The sequence below is a fragment of the Trichosurus vulpecula genome, chromosome 3 (genome assembly GCF_011100635.1).
Source record: "Trichosurus vulpecula isolate mTriVul1 chromosome 3, mTriVul1.pri, whole genome shotgun sequence".
Taxonomy (NCBI): Eukaryota; Metazoa; Chordata; class Mammalia; order Diprotodontia; family Phalangeridae; genus Trichosurus; species Trichosurus vulpecula.
In genome coordinates, this window is record NC_050575.1 from 409,948,103 (window position 1) to 409,970,574 (window position 22,472).

The following is a 22,472-nucleotide window of genomic DNA, read 5'->3' on the forward strand; positions in this document are numbered from 1 at the left end:
ACCCTTTGCCCTCCAAGTACTAGTAACACACTGAACAAGCGTAGAAGCAGGATCACAGGCGGTGAAGGGGGGAAATCTCCTATCTCCCTCCATCTCTAGTGGGGGGAGGAGGTGTGATGGAGACACCCCTGGTGGGACTGCAGGGCTACAGATCACTCCAAGAAGACAGAGGGGCTCTCTTCTGGAAGCCCTCACCGGGGCAGGACATTCATCTCCACTGGCCAAGGGGCTTTGGGTCCAGGCTACTTTGTCTCCAAATCCCCAGTACCCAGGGGAGGTTTAACAAATGCTGCCTGCTGTCTGCCCCCACCTCAGTGGCATCCTCAGTTACTCCCCCATTGCTCCTGGCTCCACCCAAGTGAGGACCATGATGACAGAGCCAATCTGACCCTTTCCCAGGTCCATCTCCAGCTCTAGCCGTTCATTATTGGACATTTGAACCGGATGGTCCACAGGCACCTCAAACTCGTCAGTGAACCCAACGGGGTTCTGCATCGTCTCTGTTAGAAATACGTTTGACACTGAAATTCAGGTATCAAGGGCCATTATTATTATTGAGGAATTCAAAGGAATTGGTAAACTTTCCTGGCCAGGAGTGGACTTCACCCTTCTTTATGAAGAGGGAGTGGGGAGTACGGGAGTGAGACCAACTTTATTCTGTTAGACTGACATAGATTGATGCACCATCACCTCAGTACCTCCCTTCAGAGAATGACTGGTCCACTCCCTTCTGGGTTACAGTCTTCCCTACATGCCCCCAACATGCAACTCCTGGGTATGTTCTCCCTCCTCAACATAGTCCCATGTTCAAAAATGGTAGGGAAACTCCTCCCTATGGGTGTGTAAGGTAATATTCAATTAGCCAGTTAAGCGTGCCTAGTAACCATCTGACCCAGTTTTGTCTTCAACCCTGACCATTACCTGGCCAGTTGAGACCAGTTTTCCTAACAACCTGAAACTGTGGTTTCTCCAAAACCACAAACTATTCCCATTGGCTGAGAACTCTCATACTGATTAATTTTTAACTCTTCTGTGGAAACCTAACTTTCCCTATCTTTTACCCATCTCTCAGTCTCTCCTAACCTCCCCTCCTTTCTGTCCATCCCCCAGCCCCTGGGGCTCATCCAAGCCTCCTCTAGATGCTGCTGGCTGCTGGGGTGGGGGGACTTCCTGCCTCTAGTGCCCTCCTCTCGCCACCGCCCCCCCCTTACTGGGTTGGGGGGGGGGGTGTCCCTGCCTCCAATCCCCTCCCCCATCTTGCTAAATGGGCGCATTACCCCCTGCTCCTCTGCACACTCCAGGTTCCAGCCTCTTCCTTGCGCATCCCTCCCCCCACAGTTTGTCTACACTGGACTGTCCCTCAGAAGCTGTGCGCCCTTTTCCTGGTGTTTGAAGCGCTTTGCGAACTGCCTTAAGTAAACGTGTAATCGTTGAGATAAAGGCGCTGCTTTGCTGACACAGAAGGCCATGTAACAAGCATTTATTAGGCGCCTCCTTTGTGCCTGACCAAGCACTAGGAACTCAGGCTGGAGAGACACAGGCAAACCACCGCGAACCAAACGTAGCGGCCTTCAAGGGACGGCGTAGGGGTGGGGGCTTCCGGCCGAAGGGACCCTCCTCGCACTTCTTTCGCAGCCTGGGAAGCTGAGGCTGCGGTGGAGGAGAAGGAGGGTACCGAGCGGCTGCCGCGACGTCCACGCCCCCGGCCTCAGGCGCAGACTGGAGGAAGCAACCGACCTGACCCCAAGTGAGACGGAAAAGCGAGAAACACGTCACTGACCCTCGGCACGCGCCGTCGATGCGTCACTTCCGGGAGCGACGCCAGGAAGCGGAAGTGGCCGTCGCGGTAGGGCGGCGTGGGAACAAGGCCTGGGTTCGAGATCTCCCGGAGCCGGAGGTTTCTCCCTTGCCCCGCCAGGCTCGGGGCCGACGCCAGAGGAGAGCAGAGAACCTGGGGAGTCCGCGGAACCACGAGAGCGGTCTGGTGAGTGAGGCGGTGGCGTGTGGCGTCACTTCCTGGTTGGGTGCTTGCGTCACTTCCGGCGAGGCGGAGGCGCTAGGAAGGCTTCTAGGAGGCGCCGGTCTGGTACGGCAGAAGTATCGGGCCTCTGCTTGGATCCCCCCAGTGACAGGGAGCTCTTTACCTTAGAAGGCCCGAACTTGTCCCAGGCCCAGGCCTCCCTCGGGTCTGAGTTCGGAACAAGCCTGGGCTGGGGCGTCTTCCTACCCCTCCCCCCATCTTGTAAACTAAGGTCTGGGCTCATGGGCCGTCCCCCACCTTCCTTGGGCCTCAGTTTCCCCCTCAGTAAAATGCGGGCTGGGCTCGATGAGCCCTGAAGCGTCTGAGCTCAGGCTAGTCCGGCCGCAAGCATTTATTAAGCGCCCACGGTATGCCGGGTTCTGTCAGTGCCTTCCTTGCTGCCCCGGTCGGGCGCCTGTGAGCCTCCTCCCATGCCAGGCTGACTCCCAGGCCGCCTCCGAGGTTCCGCCACGCACCGTCTTTGCCGGTCTTTGGCTCGGGTCCGACAAGCGCCAGACACGCGCCAGTCCCCCGCGGGCAGAGAAGGCCCGAGTCAATCCCTGGGGGACTGGCAGCCGCTTTCTGACCCTGAAATAGCACGTGGAAGGCCGCGTGGGCCCGGAATGGAGCGGTTTGGGGACCCCCGTGGCTGTTCCTGCCGAGCATGGAGCAGAGCCAAAGATGTGCCCGGGCAGTGCAGGCTGGTCCTGTGTGCAGGGAAGGCTGGCACCGGCCCATTGTGTGCCAGGCACTGGGCCAAGCGCTTTACAGGCTGGAGCGCATTGGATCCTCACAACAAACCTGCAAGCTAGGTGCTGTTTTCCCCACTTGACAGTTGAAACTGAGGCAGGCATCAGTGAAGTGACTTGCCCAGGGTCACACAGCCCAGAAATGTCTATGGCTGACTCCTGGCTTAGCACTCTGTTCTTGCACCTGGATTTATGTTGCATCCCCCATTAGACCGTCTTCTACCTCTTTTTGTATGTCTAGCACCCTTGGAAAGGGTGACACACCAGGTAGCCTCGGGTAGATTCTTCCCCCACCCTCTGGCACTCCCTGGTGGGTATTAGTAGAGGCACATGGTAGCATTGTAAGGTTTGCAAAGCAGGGAACAGCCCTCATCTCTCATTAGTCTGATGCAGGGATCATTTATAGATGAAAAATGGGTACCCCAGAGGTTAAGGGCCATGCTCAGGGTCCCACAGCTACAGATCAAAGCTGGGGCTCTTTGCCCTAACCACAGAGCTTCCCTGCCAGCCCGAAGGCCTGTGATCCTAGAAATGAGAGAATGCAGCCCCACCTCGTTTGGGTGGGCACTCAGCAGAGCCCAGCCCTTGCTGGCCTGTGTTACCATAGGTTCAACCATGTCACCCCCTACTTGATAACTCCTTGCAGCCTCCAGGATCCAGTGCAGAATGCTGTCATCAGCCTTGGAAGCCCTTCATGACCTCCCCCACCTCTACAGTCCTCTCCTTCCTTAGATCCTATGACCCCGGCCCCATGGCTGTTCCAAGAATGAGCCCCTTCATTTCTCAGCTCCAGGCATTCTCTCTGGCTGTGTCCCTGGCCTGGAATACTCCCTCCTCTGCTCAGACTGACTGACTGACCTCCCCAGTTTCCCCCCACCTGCAGGAAGCCTTCCCCAGGCCCTCTTCATTCTGGTGCCTTCCCTCTGTTCATTATTTCTTGTTCATCCTGAATTTGTTTCTACCTGTTTGTATGTTGCGCCCTCCACTAGACTATCTTCTGCTTCTTTTTGTATGTCTAGCACTTAGCACAGTGCCCGGCACATAGCAGGTGCTTAATCAGTGTTGATTGACTGACTGGGTGTATTGGGGATCCTTGGAGAGTTTGGCCTTTGTTTCCTTTGATTAATTCAGCGTCTTTGAGTCTTACTAGGTGCTAAACCCCAGGCCCAAACCCCTATCTGTTAGTTGCTAAGCCTATGTGGGTGTGAATTGGTAACTAAGGTGGGGCCCCAGGTGGGGCTGATGAAGGGAGGTGCTAACACCAGAGCCAATCATAGGAGCCTAAGTTCTGGTCTCAGGGATGATGTTTGATGACGTCTGAAACTGTATAAAAAGGGAGAGCAGAACTATTTGCTTAAGGCTCTCACTCCTGGAGGCAGGGGACTCTGGGCAGCCACTGTAAGGGCCTTCCAGCTGAACTCAGATGTTGATGGTTCTCTTGGTAACTATGAATTGTATTTGGTCTGCAGATGTTTGTAATTTGTTTGTATTTGCTCCGAAGTTCAGGGTGCTGGATTTTTTCCCCTGAACTAAGTGAATGATCTTTGTGTGCTGGATTAAATTGAGATTGTGAGCCCCTTAACGTTGCTTTCCTTGATAAAGCAGATCAAAAGAACCTGGGCTTGCAGCGTTCTGTGAGCTGGTTGTTGTTGATTTTACACCCCCCATAGCAGCTGCTAGCTAGATTGTTGAAACACTGGGTCCTGTGCCTCACGTAAGCTCGATCAGGCCAGGAAGGGGCTTCATCCTCTGGTGTGGGTGTATTGAGGCACTAGCCATCAGCCTCTTTTGCTCTGGGGTCTTCAGGAGCCTGTGAAGGCCTTCAATATGCAAAGGAGAATCCAGGCTACTGGAGAGGGGCCAGTGGAACCTTACTTCGGGGCTGCTTTTTCTGTGTCATTTCGGAAATATTAGTTAGCCTTGGAAAGGGTGAGACAGGTAGCTTGGGGCAGATTTGTCCCCCATCCTCTCCTTGTGACCTTCGGCTGTCAGTGTGGATTCTGGGGCCCTACCTCCCCCCTTCCCTCTTACTACTGCCCCAGGGAGCCAAGGGAGGCTGAGGCTGAGATGCTGAGGACTGGGCTTCTACTGAGCCTTTATTTTGCATATGTCTTAATTCCAAAGGGACTGTTCAGATTAGCAGCAAGGACCAGGCAGGATCTCGGGCAGGTAGGTGGGCTTGCGTGCCTGGCTTGTGCACATATCTGAAGACTAGCGGCTCCTGGGGTCAGTGGACAAGTAAGGCAGTGCAGACTTTTTGCTTCATAAATAAAAAGCACACGTACACACATGTGTGGGGGCGGGGCAGGGTGGGGGTGATCTCAAATGCTATCACATGCAAGTTAAAGAAAATGTCCAGTTTGAGAATGTTCCTGGCAGGCGTTTCCTCAAAGCCAAGAAGCTTGTCAACGCAGAACTGGACGCGCGCGCGCGCACACACACACAACTAATGAAGGCAGACATCACTGGTATGAGAGCTTGGAATGGGAAGCACTGGGGACTGTGGACCCTCCCGGGAAAGAAGGGAGATATAGTGCATGAGCAGTGGCGGCGGTGGTGGCTTGCCTCAGCCGGCGCACCTGAGCGCTCACTCTAACCTGAGCAGCTCCACGTCAAAGATGAGGGTAGCATTGGCAGGGATGACTCCCGGGTGCCCCGTGGCTCCGTATGCCACGTCAGGGGTGCAGGTCAGCTTCGCCCTCTGACCCAGGCTCATCTGATAGGTATAGGGGCAGAGAGGAAGAGGAGAAAGTCCCGGGTTGGGATGAGAGATGACAAAAGCGGGTGCGTGGGGGTGTGTGTGGGTGTGTGTGGGTGTGGGTGTGAGAGAGAGAGAGAGAGAGAGAGGCTTCCAGAGACAATCTGGGTGTTCCTGTTCCTACATTTATGGAGTATTTCCCCCTTCTGGACAGAGGGTAAATGGGAGCCACAGCTGCCCGTAGCCCGGGGTACTGGTGCCCACCCCATGTTCCCTGGTGATCGCTGACCATGCCAGCTCAGCTGCCCTGCTCTTTCCTCCACTCCTGATTCCCTCTCCTCCAGGACAGCTGCTGGCTGATCCCTCAGGTAGAGTTGGGGAAAAGCCCCAAAGATAAAGTCTCGGGAGCCCATGAGTCCACAGGAGGAAGGTCATCACTGCCCTTCTAAGTAACTGGGGGTGAGGAGCAGGTAGCAGTCTGCAAGGCTGCCACCCTCAGTCATCTCATTTGACATGGTATCTTACCTGGGCGGTGCCTTCTTCAAAGCCCTTGATCACTTCTTGTCTGCCAATCTTAAACCTGAAAGGCTTGTTTCTGTCTCTGGAGGAATCAAATTTCTTCCCATTCTGGAGCATTCCTGCCAAGATATCAGATTAGTATCAGCCCTGGGTCTGAGGAGAAGCTGGGAGCCCTCCCCTTCCTCCACTCTCCTCCCTTTCCTCTTCCTCTTTGGTGGAAGAAGTGATGGCCAATTCCAGGGCCAGAGTCCTCAGGGTAGGTCAGAGAATTCCCCAGGTTAGACCTAAGGTACACATAGTTAGCTCCTGCAGTCTGGGCTTGAATTGCTCTGGTGAATGACTCGTGGTGTTTAGGCAGATTCTGTCCAGGAGCCCAGAGGTTTTCAGGCACTGAGGCTACATATCCTGACCAACTCCTAGGCTTTAGTTAATGATGGAGAAATGGAAAGGGGTGATCCACCAGGATGCATTTATTAAGCATATGCTGTATACTAGGCACTGAAAAACAGGAGCCACATTTCCCTATAGGCCAGCACCCATCCTAGGTGGCAGGGAGACCCGTTTTATACTGGCCACACCTGAAGGCTCCTTCCAGGCTCCTGAGCCAGGATGCCCCGGCACTCGCCCATGGTGGAGGAGGACTCTTCCATTCACCATCATGCTATGAGATGCAGACTTGGAGAAGCTTGGCCTTATGTAGACGCTGAGTGTGGAGCATGAGAGTCCCCAACGTGGAGCCCTGTAATTATGGCACCGACATTGCTCGCCATGATTGCTGGTTTCTGATTGGGACACATGCCTGGATGCTAGGCCTTAAGAGCCGCCTCGTCGGTCTTCCCTGGTCCCAGTTGTCTGCCAGACTAGCTGGGGAGCTCCACAGGTGGCCTTTCATCACAGCCTCCCATCCTACTTTCCTAATCACACCCTGGCCTACTACTCCCCCTCCCTGGCTAGACAGTGTGACCGAGTGAGCACCTGCTACGTGCCAGGCACCATGCTCCATGCTGGGGAGAAGAATAAAAACAAGGCAGATGGTGCCTGCTTTCAAGGAGAGTCCAGGTGGCGCAGAAGGGGAGCATGGTCTGGGGTCACTGGTCAGGGTGGGCCCAGGGGAGCCAGGGATGACCTTCTCTACTCTGGCATCATGCCTTTGCCCAGGCTCTCATCCCCTGTGTCTTCTGACATCCACTCCTTGGAATCCCACGTATGGCCTATTCTCTTCATGCTTCGCATCAATCCAGTACACCCTTCTCTGCATGGCATGTACCCCGGCAGAGTGTAAGGCCTTTCGGAGGATGGACTGTCCTTTATTTTTCCCTGCCCAACAGAAAGAGGGAAGAGGGTAGGGGACGTCCATTCAGTCCCTCCTCCCTTCAGGCCCTGGGCCAGTGGATGAAAGTGTAGGAAAGGTAGACCTCCACGAGCCTCCCCTACTGCCTGTCCCCTCAAGGCTGTACAGGGAGAACAGGCGGTCACTTGTGCAGAAAGGCCATAAGGAGGGGGTGGACTTCCCTCCAGCCCAAGGACAGGGGGCACAAGGGGGCCTTCAGGCAAAGTGTGCCAGAGTTCCCACTGACTGGCAGGGGATGCCCTACCAGAACACCAGAGCCCTGTCCATCCCTTTATGTCCCTAGAGCTTGGTACATAGCAGCGGCTCACCACGTGCTTTCATGCATTCAGTGTCCTCACTGTGAATGAGACCGAAGAGGGTACAGGTGAATAAACAGTGACTCATGGCTTTCTCCAAGACCAAAGGAAGTGTTGGACATGGTGTCATGTGCTCAGTGCCCCAAGTCCTCGGTCTTAGGAGCTGTGGGCGTTGTGCATATTGTGGACACGAGCACAGGGACCTGAGGCTCACATCTGCCACAGGTGGAAAAATTGGGGAACTGTCCAAAGAACTTGACCTGCTCTTTGAGCTCTGTACGTGCACGTGGAAATGCTCCTGATTCTCTGTGACTTTAGTGGGAAAGTGGGCCAAAAAAAGTCTGAAAATGTTTGGCTACTGATGAAGTGCATGAAAGGGGCCTGAGGCTCATGGCTACTCCTGCCCGGGTCTTAGCAATGCTTTTCTAGAAGAGAGTTTGAAGTCTTTGCATGCAGGAATTCTTAACACCACAAAAAATTAAATTGGCTTGTTTTTGAACAGACAGGAAACAGTTTGTCTGAAAAGAATCTAGAGGTCTGCATGGATGCAAGCTCATTAGCAATGTGATTGAAAAACCGAATGCCATCTTTAGCGGCATTAATAGATGGACAGTGTTGAGAACTGTGGAGGGAAGAGCTGGTGACTCTACCCTGGTTGGGCACCCATCTGGTGCACTGAGTTCAGTTCTGGGCACAAAGGTTAAGAAGAACATTGTTCAGCAGGACGCTGCCTGAAGGAGGATGACCATGTCACAGAATTAGCTGAAGAATCTGGAGACAAGCACAGAAGCTGGGCTATCCCAGCTGCATTTGAGGGGGAATCTCACCTGTTCTTCTGGCTGCCAAGCCTAGGACTGGAAGGCCAGAAGACTGTGTCATTTCCTCAAAGGCAGGGCAGTTTGTGCTGTGCTCTACCTTGTTCAGGTATTGGATGGCTGCCATGGTAGCTGCCTGATGGGATGTAATTTCAAAGCCTGATATTTGTATACAGTTAAGTAGTTAGGATGCAGATCTAAACATTACATGGAGAAGGAATGAAAAATATGAAAATGAAAAAGACCCACTGAGCAATTGTCACAGTGTCAACTAGCCACTGACCCTGGAAAGTGAGCCCAATTTTAAAGGCAATGATTCCATGAGATAAAGGAGACCAGGGATGGGGAGATTCTCTTCATAGTGCACACACAATGTCTGCACATGTCTTCAGGGGTGTTCTAGAAGCCGTAACAAGATGGAAACAGGCAAGTGCAGATGTGGGGCATCACACCTTCAGAACTCTACAGGTGACTGGAAAGTGGGGGTACAAGATGCTGCATTCGCTGTAGGTTGCTGGTTACTCCACATCTGGTGACTTGGCCAAGTAAAGAGAAATCTTGAAGGTGCCTCCCATGCATATATTTCCAGCATAAAAGATTCCTGCACAGGATACTGGCTTGCGTTACGTTTGGAAAATCCAAGTTTTCAGAGGTCTCAAGTTGCTCACTTACACAAAAGCACATCTTTTCTACAGTCATATGTTGTCTCAGGGATGCCATGTGGTCACAGGTCATGGAATGTGATTTCCAAAGAGGCAGCACTATAGGTGACCCAAAGGACCATGGTACAGCATGGTGGGGATCCAGGGGCTGAATCAATGACCAGTAGTGACCTGGAAGACTGTGAAGCACCATGGTAGACATTCATACACTGCAGCAATGACCAGTGGTGCCTCAGAGAGTCATGGAGCAGCATAGCGGAGATCTGTGGCCTGAATCAATGACCAGTGGTGACCCAGAAGACCATGATAGACATTCATACACTGCATCAGTGACCAGTGGTGCCTCAGAGGGTCATGGAGCAGCATGGTGGGGAATCTGTGGGCTGAATCAATGACGAGTGGTGACTCAGAAGATTGTGAGGCAGCATGGTGGACATTCATACACTATAGCAGTGACTAGTGGTGTCTCAGAGGGTCATGGAGCAGCATGGTGGGGATCTGTGGGCTGAATCAATGACGAGTGGTGACTCAGAAGATTGTGAGGCAGCATGGTAGACATTCATACACTGCAGCAATGACCAGTGGTGCCTCAGAGAGTCATGGAGCAGCATAGCGGAGATCTGTGGCCTGAATCAATGACCAGTGGTGACCCAGAAGACCATGGTAGACATTCATACACTGCATCAGTGACCAGTGGTGCCTCAGAGGGTCATGGAGCAGCATGGTGGGGATCTGTGGGCTGAATCAATGATGAGTGGTGACTCAGAAGATTGTGAGGCAGCATGGTGGACATTCATACACTATAGCAGTGACCAGTGGTGCCTCAGAGGGTCATGGAGCAGCATGGTGGGGATCTGTGGGCTGAATCAATGACCAGTGGTGACCCAGGAGACTGTGAGGCAGCATGGTGGAGGACATTCATACACTGCGTCAGTGACCAGTGGTGCCTCAGAGGGTCATGGAGCAGCATGGTGGGGATCCATGGGCTGAATCAGTGACCAGTGGTGACCCAGGATTAGTGGAAGAGTCCTGGGTTTAGAAGTCAGAGCATCCCCTAGAGGGAGCAATGAGAGTCAGATGAGCTAAATCTCTGTGCTTCCAGGCTGTCCAAGCCACCCTGGTGCCCATTTGTGGGAGGATCCCGAGGCCACTCTTAGGTCTCAGGTTGTCTGTACTGACTGTCCCCTTGATCCTGCCCAACTGCCCCATCTCTTTGGAGGGCACTGGCAACTTCCATCACCCAGGCTCAGAACCTTGGCATTGTCTTTGACCCCCACCTTCTCTGCACTTGTGCTACTGCCCCGAATTCAGGCCCCTCTTCTCTTCTCACACCACACCCTGCTCCTGCTTCCCCAATGGGCCTTGCCTCCACACCCTCACACCCCCACTCTTTCACAGACTTGATGCCCCTGAGGTCAGTGTCCCTTCACCTTGGCCCTCTCAGTTGAGGATACTGGGACCCCCAGGCATTGATTGGTGAATGCCCTTCCTCTCAGCCTTAGAGGACCAAGAGAGAGTGTGAGATAAAGCCAGAAAGGAGGCTGTGATCCAATCAGGTATTGGATACACAAAGTCTTCCCTGCTGGCCCCTACTGGGTTCTTGCCCTCTCCAGGTTCTTTGGGCCCTTGGGCTTGGCCCCATCACACTCTACCTTGCATGCACCATAGTCCTCTGCTCTGTGTAGGCTGGAAGCCCCTCAAGGGCAGGCACTGGTTCATTTCCCTGCCTCCTCAGGGCTGCTGCCAGAGCCTTGCCCTTAGTTTAAGTTGACACTTCTTTGAGGTCAACCTAAAAATTACACAGAAGAGTCATCCCAAGTATAAGCCCTACTTTGGAGTGGTTTTGTCCACTCTGTCTTAAGAAGTTGTCCTGCTCTTGCTGTCAAAGCCCAGTAGACCAGGTTCTGGAGGAGATGGGGAGAGGGGAAAGGCAACAGAGACATGAGTTGTGGTCTTATTCACGAGATGCCAGGCCTCGAGGTACAGCTATCTTCACTCCCCCATCCCAGGCCTTCTGCCCTCTTTGCCCAAGTCCCTGCCAGTGCCTTCTGCTGTGGAGAAGACCAAGAGGATCCATGAGACCTTTAGAGTCAGAAGGCCCCCTTTCCTTGGTCACTTCCTGAGAAATGACCCTCTACCTTTAGAGACCCCAGGCCCATGGTGACAGGCTTGCCAGAGGCCCCTGAGGTTGGAGTTCAGAGCCAAACCCTGTCCTAGTTCTATCTTCAGAGCAGAAGCTTTTGCTAGCTCATCTGACATACTTGTGGGTCCATTTGTTTCTGAGGCCTGGGGAGTCACCTGTGTTGGTAAACAGTGGCCTTGCAGGGCATGGTTCTCAGACCCATTGGGCAGCAAGAAGCTGGGGGATATAGTGTGACCTACAGAACAGCTTTTCTTCACGATGTGGTCTGCTTACACTCTGGGTCTCCAGAGGCTGACTTGTCTCAGCCTCCTAAGGACAAGGCTGCTCGTACCCTTTGACTAGTAATTCTACCCCCAAGGAGGTTAGTGTTGAGAAAAAGGCCCCATGGACCCCAAGACACTCAGAGCAGCTCTTGGGGAAGGCAACGGGTGCCCGTGAGTGGGGATATAACGATGAGAAATGACAAGCATAAGGGAATCCAGGAAGCACTTAGGAAGCAATGTGGAGTACCACCAATGTGGAGAGCCAGGAGAACTTAGCTACCACCAAAATGCAAAGGCAGGAGGCTCCCTGAAAAGGCAGAAGGAATCAAGGGAAGGCACTGAATGTTGGCCTGAAATCAGTGAACAAACTCTGCCCGTGGCACCTCTTTCTCCCTCAGTTCCTCCACTGTGAAGTGGAGTGTCATTGTGAGGGTCCAGTGTGCATAGTCGGTGCTTCCTGCCTACTCCTCACCTTCCCCTTGGTACCATCAGAGAAGGCATGTACACCTACTGCCTTTGCTTTTTCTCACTCTTCTATGAGACCTTGACAGTCTGGTTTCAGCCTCATTGCACTGAAACTGTTCTCCTCTCCAAAGTGGCAGATCCAATGGCCTTTTCCTCAGTCCTCAGTCTCCCTGACCTCTCTTCAGCCTTGGCACTGGTGGTCACTCTCTCCTCCTCCATCCTTTTTTTCTAAGTTTTTGGGACACCTGTTCTCTCCTGGTTCTTCTCCTGGCCTTGGCTCTTCCTTCTCTCTCTCCTTTGCTGGATCCTCCTCCAGATTATGGCTATTAACCATGCATGTTCCCCAAGGCTCTGCTGTTCTCTGCATACACTCTCAGTGATCCATCAACTCCCAGGGACTCTGTCTCTGGTGCATACTTACAGCTCTAGGGGATCTCCTGGCTCTAGCCCTATGTCATCAACTACCTGTGAGGCATTTCTGGGACATCTCAAATTCAGCCTGTCCAAAATGAACTCATCCTGTTTTTCCCAAAACCTAGTGATCTGAGGCAGGATTGGAGACGGGAAGAGATCAAGAAATGTCTGTGATGTTTTAAAAAAAAAAAAATCCTATAGAAGTCAGCCATTAAAAAAAAATGGAGTGCCTATAATCTGCTGCCTTTAAATGGCCTGATAATGTTGGCTTCACCCCCAGCCATGGGCTCAGAACTCTCTACAGCCTGGGGCGGGGTGGTGTGAGGAATCCCAAGGCTCAGTGCCTGCCTTTCTGGCTGCGGTAGCCCACTTCTGTAGCTAGGAAAAGAAAGGGATCCAGGCAAGAGCTCTGAATTGGGGTTTGGACCTGGGTTCAAATCCAACTTTCTGTGCAGTGGTGGAGGTGTGTGTACTAGATGGCCCCCAAAGTCCCTTCCCTCTCAGGACTATGACCCTATGATGGGAGACAGGTAGGAGGCCCAGGAGACAGTATCTGAGCCCCCCTCACTGTGAGGCCATCAGGCAAAGCCTGTTGGTAGAGCCCTCTCCCAGTTGTGACAGGCTGTGACCCAGCTCATCACACACCCAGAGGTCCACCTACCTGTGTAGTGCACCACACAGGTCTGGCCTTCTTGGGAAATGTCCCTTACCTGTGGGGAGACAAAGGATGGAACTCAGTCTGGGCTGGGCATCAGGTCACAAGAGCTAAGCAGACACAGGAGCTATCTCAGTGAGCCAGAACCCCTCTTCTCTGTGGGATGAGATGGGTGAGTGGTGTGCGTGAATCTGATCCTGGATGAGTGGCTGGGTGTGGGGGGGGGGCGGAGCGGCGTGGGTATTCTAAAACTTTGGCCATGGGGTCTTCTGAAGCCAGAGAGGAGGCTTCTTTGGAGCCCTGAGCCTGTAGCAAGGCCAGGCTGCCCAGCCTCCCAGGGGCACCTTCCTCCTCCTCTCTTCCTCCGCCTCCTCCAGTCCGCTTCCCCTTCTCCTGAGCCTCTCCCCCTTCTTCTCTTCCCCTTCTTTCTCTCCTCCCTCCCCCTCTTCCTCTCCATCCTCCTCCTCCCCCTTTTCCTTCTCTTCTTCCTCCCCTTTTCCTTCTCTTCTTCCTCCCCCTCCCCCTTCTCCCAGTCCTCTATCCCCTCCTCCTGATCCCCCACCGCTCCTCCCGATCCCTCCCTCCCGTAGCCCTTCTCCCTCATTCCCCCCACCTCCCCTTCTCCTGGTCCTCCCTCCTCCCTCTCATCCTCTGGCTCCCTGCCTCCAGGTAATCCTCTCCCCCTCCTCCCTCCAGTTGTCCTCCTCCGTTATCCCTCCTTCTCCCTCTTCGTCCCCCTCCTCCTCCCCTCCCGTCTTCCTCCTGCCCTATGCCCTATGCCCTGGACGGACGCACCATCTCCTGGGGAATGGTCTCGATCTCCACGCCCATTGCGACCCCCCGTCTTCCCCCGGCCCCAGGGTCGCCACCAGCCGCCGTCTCTTCCTCTCGCTGCCGCTGCCACCGCCACCGCAGCTGCTGCCGGCCGGCCTCTGGGACTTCCGCCCCGGCCGGCCGGCCCGTGCCAATGCAGCGCTTCCCTCCGCCCCTGGAGCCCGGAGAGGCGGGGCTGGCACTCCCTACTCGGCCCCACCGTGGTGGGAGGGGGGGGGGGCTCTGCATCACAGCCCTGGGGGAGCAGAGATGCACTGCCTGGGGAGTGGGGGAGAGCAGACATGCCACACATGGCTGGCGGGCCCTCCCCCCAGCCTGGCAGCTAAATTGACTTGGGGCAGACACTGTGGGGGGCCTGTACACCCCTGTACACCCCCCCACCTCCTACCCCTTCCGCCTCCATGCCTGTCTTTACTGAATCTGGGACCAAGCCTCAGTTAGGCTCTCCCAGTTGAGGATAGGCCTGACCTCTTGGAGAGGGTCTTGCTGAGAGGAAAGTGCTTTGGTCAACCTCAAGGGAACCACCCAAGTGGACCAGGCCAATCTTTGCTCTATTTCTTGTCAAGGCTTCAGAATTTGGAGCTGCTGTGTGAGGACTGGGGCTCTCCCAATCAGCACCTAGGATGGTGTTCTAAAGCATAGAATGGGCACAGAGGGTAACAATCTTAACTGAGAGGCTGGCAGTGAGCGTTCCCGCACCCACACTGCTCTGGAGCTCAGCTCTCCTGCCTCCTCCCTCCAGGGTGGCTGCAGAGGCTTTCTCACTGATGCTATTAAAAGAAACTCAGCCTCCCAGGATGGTAGCAGTCTCCCAGATAACCTCATATCAGCAGGCCCTTATGGGTCAACAAGATCCACCCTGAGGCAGGCCCCAGTGCCCTGCCCCCTTGACATGTCCCTGGAGCTGGGAGGGAGCCTCATGGTCACCCAATTTAACACCCTCCTCTGTAGATGAGGGACCTGGGGTCCCACTGATCCCACATCTCTTGCATGTGTCAACTGGGGTTCACACCCAGCATCCCTTCTGTCTCTCCAAGATGGGTTTGAAGCATTTTGGGGTTTTAAAGAATGAATGCAGAATATTTGTGTAATACCATTGTAAAGCTTGGTGCCTCATGCTGGGGAGATCAAAAGACATGAGTCACCAGCCCTGCTGTGCACGGGGGTATACAGAAAGTATGCACTCCAGAGAGAATGAGAGAGAGCTTCTGAAAAGTAGGAGGGGGTTTGATTCTTGCCATCCCTGGTAGTCGGGAAAGTTTCATGACTGAAGAGTGGGAAAGACTTGGCCTGTAGAGATAGGGATCTGGGGAACAGTGCAACCCTAGTTATTGGAAGAACACAAGGGGACAGAGAAGAGAGAGACTCCTTATTTTGCTGAAACCAAAGGGAAATCCTGAGAGAGAAGGCTGATTGCAGCTAGGCCATGGAAGGCTTTGAATGCCAGGCTGAGCCGATTATATTTCTCAAGTAGGGAGGGAGTAATTGAAATTGGAGCTGAGGAGTTCAAGAACTGGGCCAATACATTAGCGAAGGGCCCTGAAAACGGAAGGATGAGGGCCTGTTTCAGGCCTGTGGCCATGTACGGCAAGACAGATGCGCTCAAGGAAGCATTTCTGTCACACATATCCCCCCCCACATGTTCATAACCACATGCACACGTACGTACATGCACACACATGTACACCCACATGCCCACACAGACTCACTTGCGCCCTGACAACACATACATATGCACACATCATTCCTACTAGCCCCAGAGAGCCTGGGCTGTTCCCATCACCCATCCTACAAAGGGCCCCTCTGCTCTAGACCCTTACAGGGCCTGACCTCCAAAGACTGTCCCCAAGGAGAGTCGGGAAAGCTTAGGTTTGGCCCCTCTCTAGGGTCCTCCCTTGGCTCCATGGTTGCCACAGTGCATAGAGTTCTAGCCCTGGAGTTGGGAAGACCCAAGTTGAAATTCGGCCTCAGACACTCCAATAGCTATGTTTACCCTGGGCAGTCACTTAACTTCTGTCTGCCTCAGTTTTCTCAGCTGTAAAATTGACATAACAACAGTACTGACCTCCGAGGATTATTGTGAAGATCAAATGAGTTAACATTTGTAAAATGCTTAGCATAGAGCCTGGTACGTAGTAGGCACTTAGATGCTTATTCCTTCCCCTTCCCTTAAAGAGACTCAATGGACAAAGAAAGGTCATGTATAGGACAGGCTATTTATTTCTTCCACATTAAGATTAAGCAACAGTAATGTAGCTGCTCTAATATATGCCCAGGGGGTTGATACTTAAAATCTCAGAATGTGATACATTTGTAAGACTGCTGAGTAGGCTTGCCCCCTCTGCCTGATCTCCTTCATGGTCAATATCTTCTAGCCAGCTCCGATTTGAATTATCCTGTTGGTGGTTCTCTTCTTCAGGCAGGGGTGGCTCGTAAATGTTTAATGGCAGGTTCTGCAGAAGGAAGAGAAATGTGTTCTATTCATACTTTTAAGTTAAATGTGTATTAACATATTTTCCATCATTTTCTTCAGCCTAGAAAGAAACAAAATCGTAAATCAGGCCCTGGTTTGTGGTTGCCAGTTTCTGAGGTAGAAATGCTCACACTGAAAATTTAACGATCAGCTCTCCAAACCCCACTGCCTTCAGCACTTCCCTGGGGAACCTCCCTTAGTGAGGTGAGCTTTGACTAAGGAATTCATGCTCTGGATTACTGAAACGCAAATGATTGCCTCCCCCCCCCCCCAAGCTGAAAGCCATTTATCTCAGGATTGCTATTTGATTACCTATGTTCACAATTAAAATACACACATACACCCTTCCCCTCTCCACCCCCCCCCCCCCCCCCCCGCCCACACACACACACACAGGAAAAGTAGCCAGGAACCCAAGATCCTGACTCAGGCTGGCCTAGGAACACATAGGTGCACTGGATGAGCAGTTGAGCAGATGAGCACTTCTTTCACTATTTGTGGGAATCCTAAAACATAGTTTTACATGCTACAAATTGCCTGACTCTTCTGGGTCAGTAGCCAGTCCTCTCTGGTGCATCTGGGGGTCGGGAATAGGGACCTAGGACTACACAGGGTTAGCCGAGTCATTCTAGTCCAGGAGTCCTTCATCGAGTCATACACTGGTCCTGGAAGTCTCCAGGGGAACTCAACGCATGTTCCATGGGATGTCCCCGAAGGCTCATTCCTTCAAACATTCCCTGGGTCCCTGGAGGATTCCAAATCCAACCCCTGCTTGGCCTATCAATCAGTTAACATTATTAAACACCTGTTATAGGTTAGGCACTGTGCTGTGTGCTAGGGATTCAAAGACAAAAGTGGAACAGCCCCTGCCCTCAAGGAGCTTCCATTTGACTAGAGGAGACGACACTTGTAAGTCTGTAAAATCAGTATGAGGTCCCTTCAGTAGGGAGGCAGAAGCATTTTCTGGGGATCAGGGAGGATCCTTATGGAGGAGGTGGTGCATGAGCTTGGCTTTGAAGGAAACCGGGATTCTGAGAAGCGGAGGTGAGGAGAGAGTACAGTGGGGCTTGGGGACAGCCTAGGAGGTGGGAGATGGAGTGTTTTCTCTGTGTGTGTGTGTGTGTGTTATACAGCAGACACTGCATTCCAACAAAGGCTGGGACTGCAGCTCCAGCTTCAGCAGTCATCCACATACGGACAGGGGGTAAGTGAAATGGTGACTCAGTGGGAAACACTCAGCTAGAAAGCAGGATCAATGATCCAGCCTTGCTTGGGGCAGAGGAGTCAGAAATGGAGCCACTGGAGAAACAGAGGAAACCAAGGGAGAAGAGGAGGAGGAGCTGCCATGTGAGGTGCAACGTGAGAAGAGGCGTGAAGTCGATTTGGTGGTTCCCAGGTCACTGTTGACTTGGGAGAAAATGACAAAGAGCTGAGGAATGAGTGGAGAGGGAAGGAATGGAGGCATTGAGTGACAACCAGAATCAAAGCTAGAGCATTGGGACAGAATGTCGTTTAATGAAAAAATTCAATAGAGAAAAATGTCGTGTTAACTTGAGTTAAAAAAAAAAAAGTGAGCTTTGGGCCTCAGCTCTTCTCCCAAGTTGGTGCCAGGATCACATCCCTGAAACAGATGGGAGATGGTTGGATTTAAGGGCTTTGGCCGTGTTGGTGCCTGGTGACCAGGGCTGCATCTGACATTGTGGCCATCAGTGACACCTTCATTGATCTCAATTCATGGTCTGTATGTTTCATTGATTTCACCCATGGCAAGTTCAAGGGGCACTGTCAAGGCTGAGAATGGAAAGCTGGTGATCAATGGAGAAATCATTACCATCTTCCAAGGGCGGAAACCCACCAATATTAAGGGGAAGCTGCTGGAGTCCTGTATGTTGTAGAGTCCACTGTGTCTTTACCACCATGGAAAAGGCTGGGCTCACTTGAAGGGTGGAGCCAAGAAAGTCATTGTCTCTGCCCCTTCTGCTGATGCCTCAATGTTTGTAAAGGGAGTGAAACATGAGAAATGGGATAATTCCTTTTATCAGTAATGCCTCCTGCACCACCAGCTGCTCTCCCCCTTGACCAAGGTCATTCACAACAACTTTGGCATTGTGGAAAGAGTCATGACCACAGTCTGTGCCATTACTGCTTCCCAGAAAACAGTAGGTGGCCCCTCTGGCATGAGGGGTGTGGTGCTGCCCAAAACATCATCCCTTCTTTCACAGGTGCTGCCAAGACTGTAGGCAAAGTTGTACCTGTGCTAAATGGGAAGGTGACAGGCATGCTCTTCCATGTTCCTACTCCTTGTGTTCCTGTTGTGGATCTGGCCTGTTGCCTGGAGAAACCTGCCAAATATGATATTAGAAAATGGTGATCCTTGAAGGGCATCTGGGGCTACACAGAGGACCAGGTTGTATCCTATGACTTTCACAGTGACACCCACCTCTTCTGCCTTCATGCTAGTGCTGGTATTGCCTTTGACAGTTTTGTCAAGCTCATTTTCTGGTATGGCAATGAGTACGAGTATAGCAACCATGTAGTAGACCTCATGGTCTCCATGACCTCCAAGGAGTAAAATGGAAAGCTGGGAATCTTCATCCCTAGCCAAAAGAGAAGTTCCACCACTGGGGAGCCCACATCCCTAATGTATGTGCCTATACTGGGAATCCCATGCCCCATTCACATCTTTGCCCCAAAGCAATCCTGTAGTAGTGGGGAGAAGCATAGAGTCCGTATTGTGTCCATCAATAAAGTCACTGTATTCAGTGGGAAAAAGAGAGAGAGAGAGAGATTGATGAGTCAACAGTGTGATATGACAGGGAATCTTGATATGCCAGGGGAATCTTGGGTTATGTTAGGTTTCCAGGAATGTAATGTCATGGGCCAAAAACTGGAAGAAAACCATGGGAGCACAGGGGGTGTTTTCCTTGTTGTTCATTGAAGGTAAGACAAGCACAAGAGAAAATTTCATCTGAGAAGTGAACAGCCAGGCAGTCAGTCAACATTTATTAAGCACCTTCTGTGTGCCAGGTCCTGTGCTAAGAGCTGAGGATATAAAAAAAGGCAAAAGACAGTCACTGCCTCAAGGAGCTCACAGCCTAATGGGGTAAGAACAAGGTGCAAACAAATACAGGATAATTGGGGCTGATCAATAGAGGGAAGATACTAGAATGAAGAAGGGTTGGGGCAGACTTGCTGTAGAAGGTGGGATTTTAGCCGGGGAAGCCAAAAGGCAGAGATGAGGAAAGAGAGCGAGCTTTCTAGGCAAGGGGGACAGCTAGCCCGAGGAAATCCCTTGGGGAGATAGAGCATCTTGTGCCAGGGTTTCTAGACTGCAGAGTATGTGTTGGGGTGCATCTTGGAGGGCACAGGGAACTGTTCAAATGAATGAATGCTGAAGGCAAGGCAGTCAGTCATTAGCTCCCCTGCTTTTGGCAGGTGACTAAAGAGTTGAATCCCCCATCACTGCTATAGCCTCCTTTGTTCCAAACTTGTGATCTGTTTCCAGAATTCCCCACTAATATCATCTTTCTACGAGGTAGTCTGTGCTAGCCCCTGATGACATTCTTACTTGGTCGATGGATCACCTGCCTCTTACACACTTCCCCCATCTTGTATCTGGATTTCCTCCTTCTGGCTAGACAATGCTTTTTACAAATCCTTTTTTGAAGAAGAGAATCCTGGAGTTGGCTCCCCAGTATATGTGTGTGTGTGTGTATGTGTGTGTGTGTGTGTGTCCGTCTGTCCCGCACGTGCTCCTGTTCTTTCTGTGAGGACTCATGACCACACTGTGGGAAGTGGAAGAGTCATGGCTCCCCTTCAGCAGCCTTTTGGTCAAGGTTGTGGTATAAGTGGCATAGGCAAGCTCCTTACCCTACTCCAAATGCTGGCCTAGTAAAATGTGCACATAAGGTACTGTGGCATCCCAAATCTCACAGCATACTAGCAGCCCCCTTGGAGATCCCCAGAATGAGGCACAACGGACCAGAGCCTTGCCCTATCCCAAGCATGGGTCTCATTCCTCCAGGTCTCGGCAGGGCTCATGCCCTAAGAGGGGCAGTGTGCCTGCTCGCATGGGGATCTCCATACATGAGTATTGGGCAAGAGAGCCCCTGTGGAGGCTCCACCTGTGCTGGGTCTGTAGTGGAGCTTGTGTGGACCACCCCAGACTTGGGTATTCTGGGGACTGGCCCGACAGCCCTCCTGGAAGGGGAGGAAGGGCTGGCTTCTCACCCTGAAATGGTGAAATGCGAGGGTGAGACCTGGATGTTATTGGGGCGGGCCGACTATCCTCCCTGTGAGGAATGGGGCCTGATTGTCCTCCTTGGGGCGGGGTCTGACTTCTCCCTGCGGGGGCGGGGCCTGACTATTCGCCAGTCCGGGGCGGGGCTTGACTGTCCTGCAGGGGGCGGGGCTCAGCTGCCCTTCCCTGGCCCCGGGTTGGAACAGCAATCACAGAACCTTACGTAGCGGCCCCGTCTCCAAGCACCCTGGAAAGTTAGCGCGCTTGCTTCCCGTGCATTTAGTCGCTGGAGCCTTAGCACAAGAAGGTATTCATCTGACCGCTGCTACCTCTGCCCTTTCAGAGGAGGGCTGCCCTCCCCTAGGACTCTAGAGGCCTCGAACCTGCCCTGCCCCATGCCTGATCTGAGTATCCGGGAGGGCCCCAGAGGTGCTACTGCTGCTGCCCCCGCCCACACCCTAACTCATGCCTGCCCACAGACGCGGAAGGCGGTATCTGCCTGAACTGGGTCCGTAGCTCCGGGTTCAGTTCAGTTCTGCTGCTTGTTGGGCGGAGCTACGTACGAGGAAAGCATCCATCCATCCATCCTGGAGGACAGAAAAGCGGGACACCTTGTCCGGGCTCCTACTATGGCCCCTCTTTATAGAATCAGTGCCCATTACTCGAGCTGTCTCATTGGACCTTTTATCTGGCACATAGTAGGTACTTGTGGATGGATGCCAGGTTCCCTCTCTTTAGACTTGGGCTGTCCCTGGTGCCCAGAACCCCTTCTTTATCACAACCCTGCCTCTTGGAACCCCTCATTCTCTTCAGGGTTAGCTCAAGGGCCCCCTCCTTCAAAGGGCTTTTCTAATCCTCCAGCACCCAGGTTCGTCGCCCTCTCCAGCCCCCCAGAAGAGCTGACTTTGTGTTTGTATCCACCTTCTCATGTGGTTAGTTTGTAACCCCAGAGCAGGCACTTACCCCGTTCAGTTGAATTGGCATTAAATGGGACTGGTGACTGGGGAAGTCAGGCATGGTCCTGGTCAGATAGGGCAGCTCAGCGTCCTCATGTCCTCCGAATCTGGCCCCAGTTATGGCCATTCAGGGCCTTCTGGACAAGTCTTAGAAGACAATGACACTCCCTTGGGGGACGGTGCTGGTCTCAAGGCATCCAGGCTGTAGCAGTGTTTGGCAGGTCTCTCCTCTAAAGTGACCTGTGCCCAGCCTTGGCACTCCCACCCCACTGCCAGCCATTATTAAGGAGAGAGAAATCATGGCTGAGAAGGGGCTTCCCCTTCCACACCACCACAAGCAGTGACTTCTGAGTGATATCCACCACTAGGTACAGGAGCAGGATTTGGGAGGGCTCTCTTGGGGCCCTTCTCACTTTGGCGGTCTCATTAGATGCTATCGATTCAGTTTTACCTCCCTCTAGGCTGTGGCAGTAGCTGCTGGGAGGTGGGTGCGGGTCTTCCTGCCTTGAGGCTCTTCCCTCCAGTTCACCCTCCAATCAGCCATCAAGGGGATTTTCCTAAAGCACAGATCTGACCAGGGCACCCCCTACTCAGCAACTCCAGGATTCAATACAAAAGCCTCTGTTTGGTATTCAAAGTCCCTTTCTCCCTGTCCACCACTTCTTACACCTCATCCCCTTTGTGTGCTCTTTGATCCAGTGACCCTGGCCTCCTGCTCCATCTCCCACCTCCAGGCATTTTTACAGGCTATGCTCCATGCCTGGAGCACTCTCCTCCTCCTCTCTGCCTCCTGGCCTCCCTGGCTTCCTTCAAGCCCCAACTAAAACCCCACCTTCTTCAGAGGTCTTCCCCAGCCCCTCTTTATTCTGGTGTCTTCCCTCTGTTCATTTTCTTATTTATCCTGTCTATAGCTTGTTTG

The 22,472-nt window shown here is 52.8% G+C and overlaps 1 protein-coding gene and 1 pseudogene across 6 annotated transcripts; one reads left to right on the plus strand and one right to left on the minus strand.

The window, feature by feature from the left end:
• Positions 1-1,437: 1,437 nt before the first annotated feature.
• On the minus strand, positions 1,438-13,094 carry FKBP1B (FKBP prolyl isomerase 1B). Of its 6 annotated transcripts, none has more exons than XM_036748359.1 (4): positions 13,057-13,094; positions 5,993-6,105; positions 5,367-5,485; positions 1,438-2,083 (listed from the first exon to the last, which is right to left on the minus strand). In XM_036748359.1, exons 2-4 carry the CDS (start codon positions 6,101-6,103, stop codon positions 1,804-1,806), a joined length of 510 nt encoding a protein of 169 aa, XP_036604254.1. In that variant the 5' UTR covers positions 6,104-6,105; positions 13,057-13,094; the 3' UTR covers positions 1,438-1,803. The 6 variants fall into 6 exon arrangements, with proteins under 6 accessions (XP_036604254.1, XP_036604253.1, XP_036604255.1 ...); XM_036748358.1 differs by lacking the exon at positions 13,057-13,094 and adding an exon at positions 6,962-7,409; XM_036748360.1 differs by lacking the exon at positions 13,057-13,094 and adding an exon at positions 6,962-7,409 and having other exon boundaries at positions 1,438-2,108.
• A 4,900-nt stretch (positions 13,095-17,994) lies between these two features.
• Positions 17,995-18,929, plus strand: LOC118842780 (annotated as a pseudogene).
• Positions 18,930-22,472: the final 3,543 nt, after the last annotated feature.

Excerpts from the sequence above, each read along its gene's own strand:
- FKBP1B (XM_036748358.1), bottom strand. The coding sequence starts at position 6,989 with ATGGAGCATGGTGCCTGGCACGTAGCAG. Across the intron at positions 5,486-5,992 it reads TTGAAGAAGGCACCGCCCAG|ATGAGCCTGGGTCAGAGGGC; the intron begins GTAAGATACCAT and ends TATACCTATCAG. Across the intron at positions 2,084-5,366 it reads TTTGACGTGGAGCTGCTCAG|ACCGGCGCCTCCTAGAAGCC; the intron begins GTTAGAGTGAGC and ends CTGCCGTACCAG.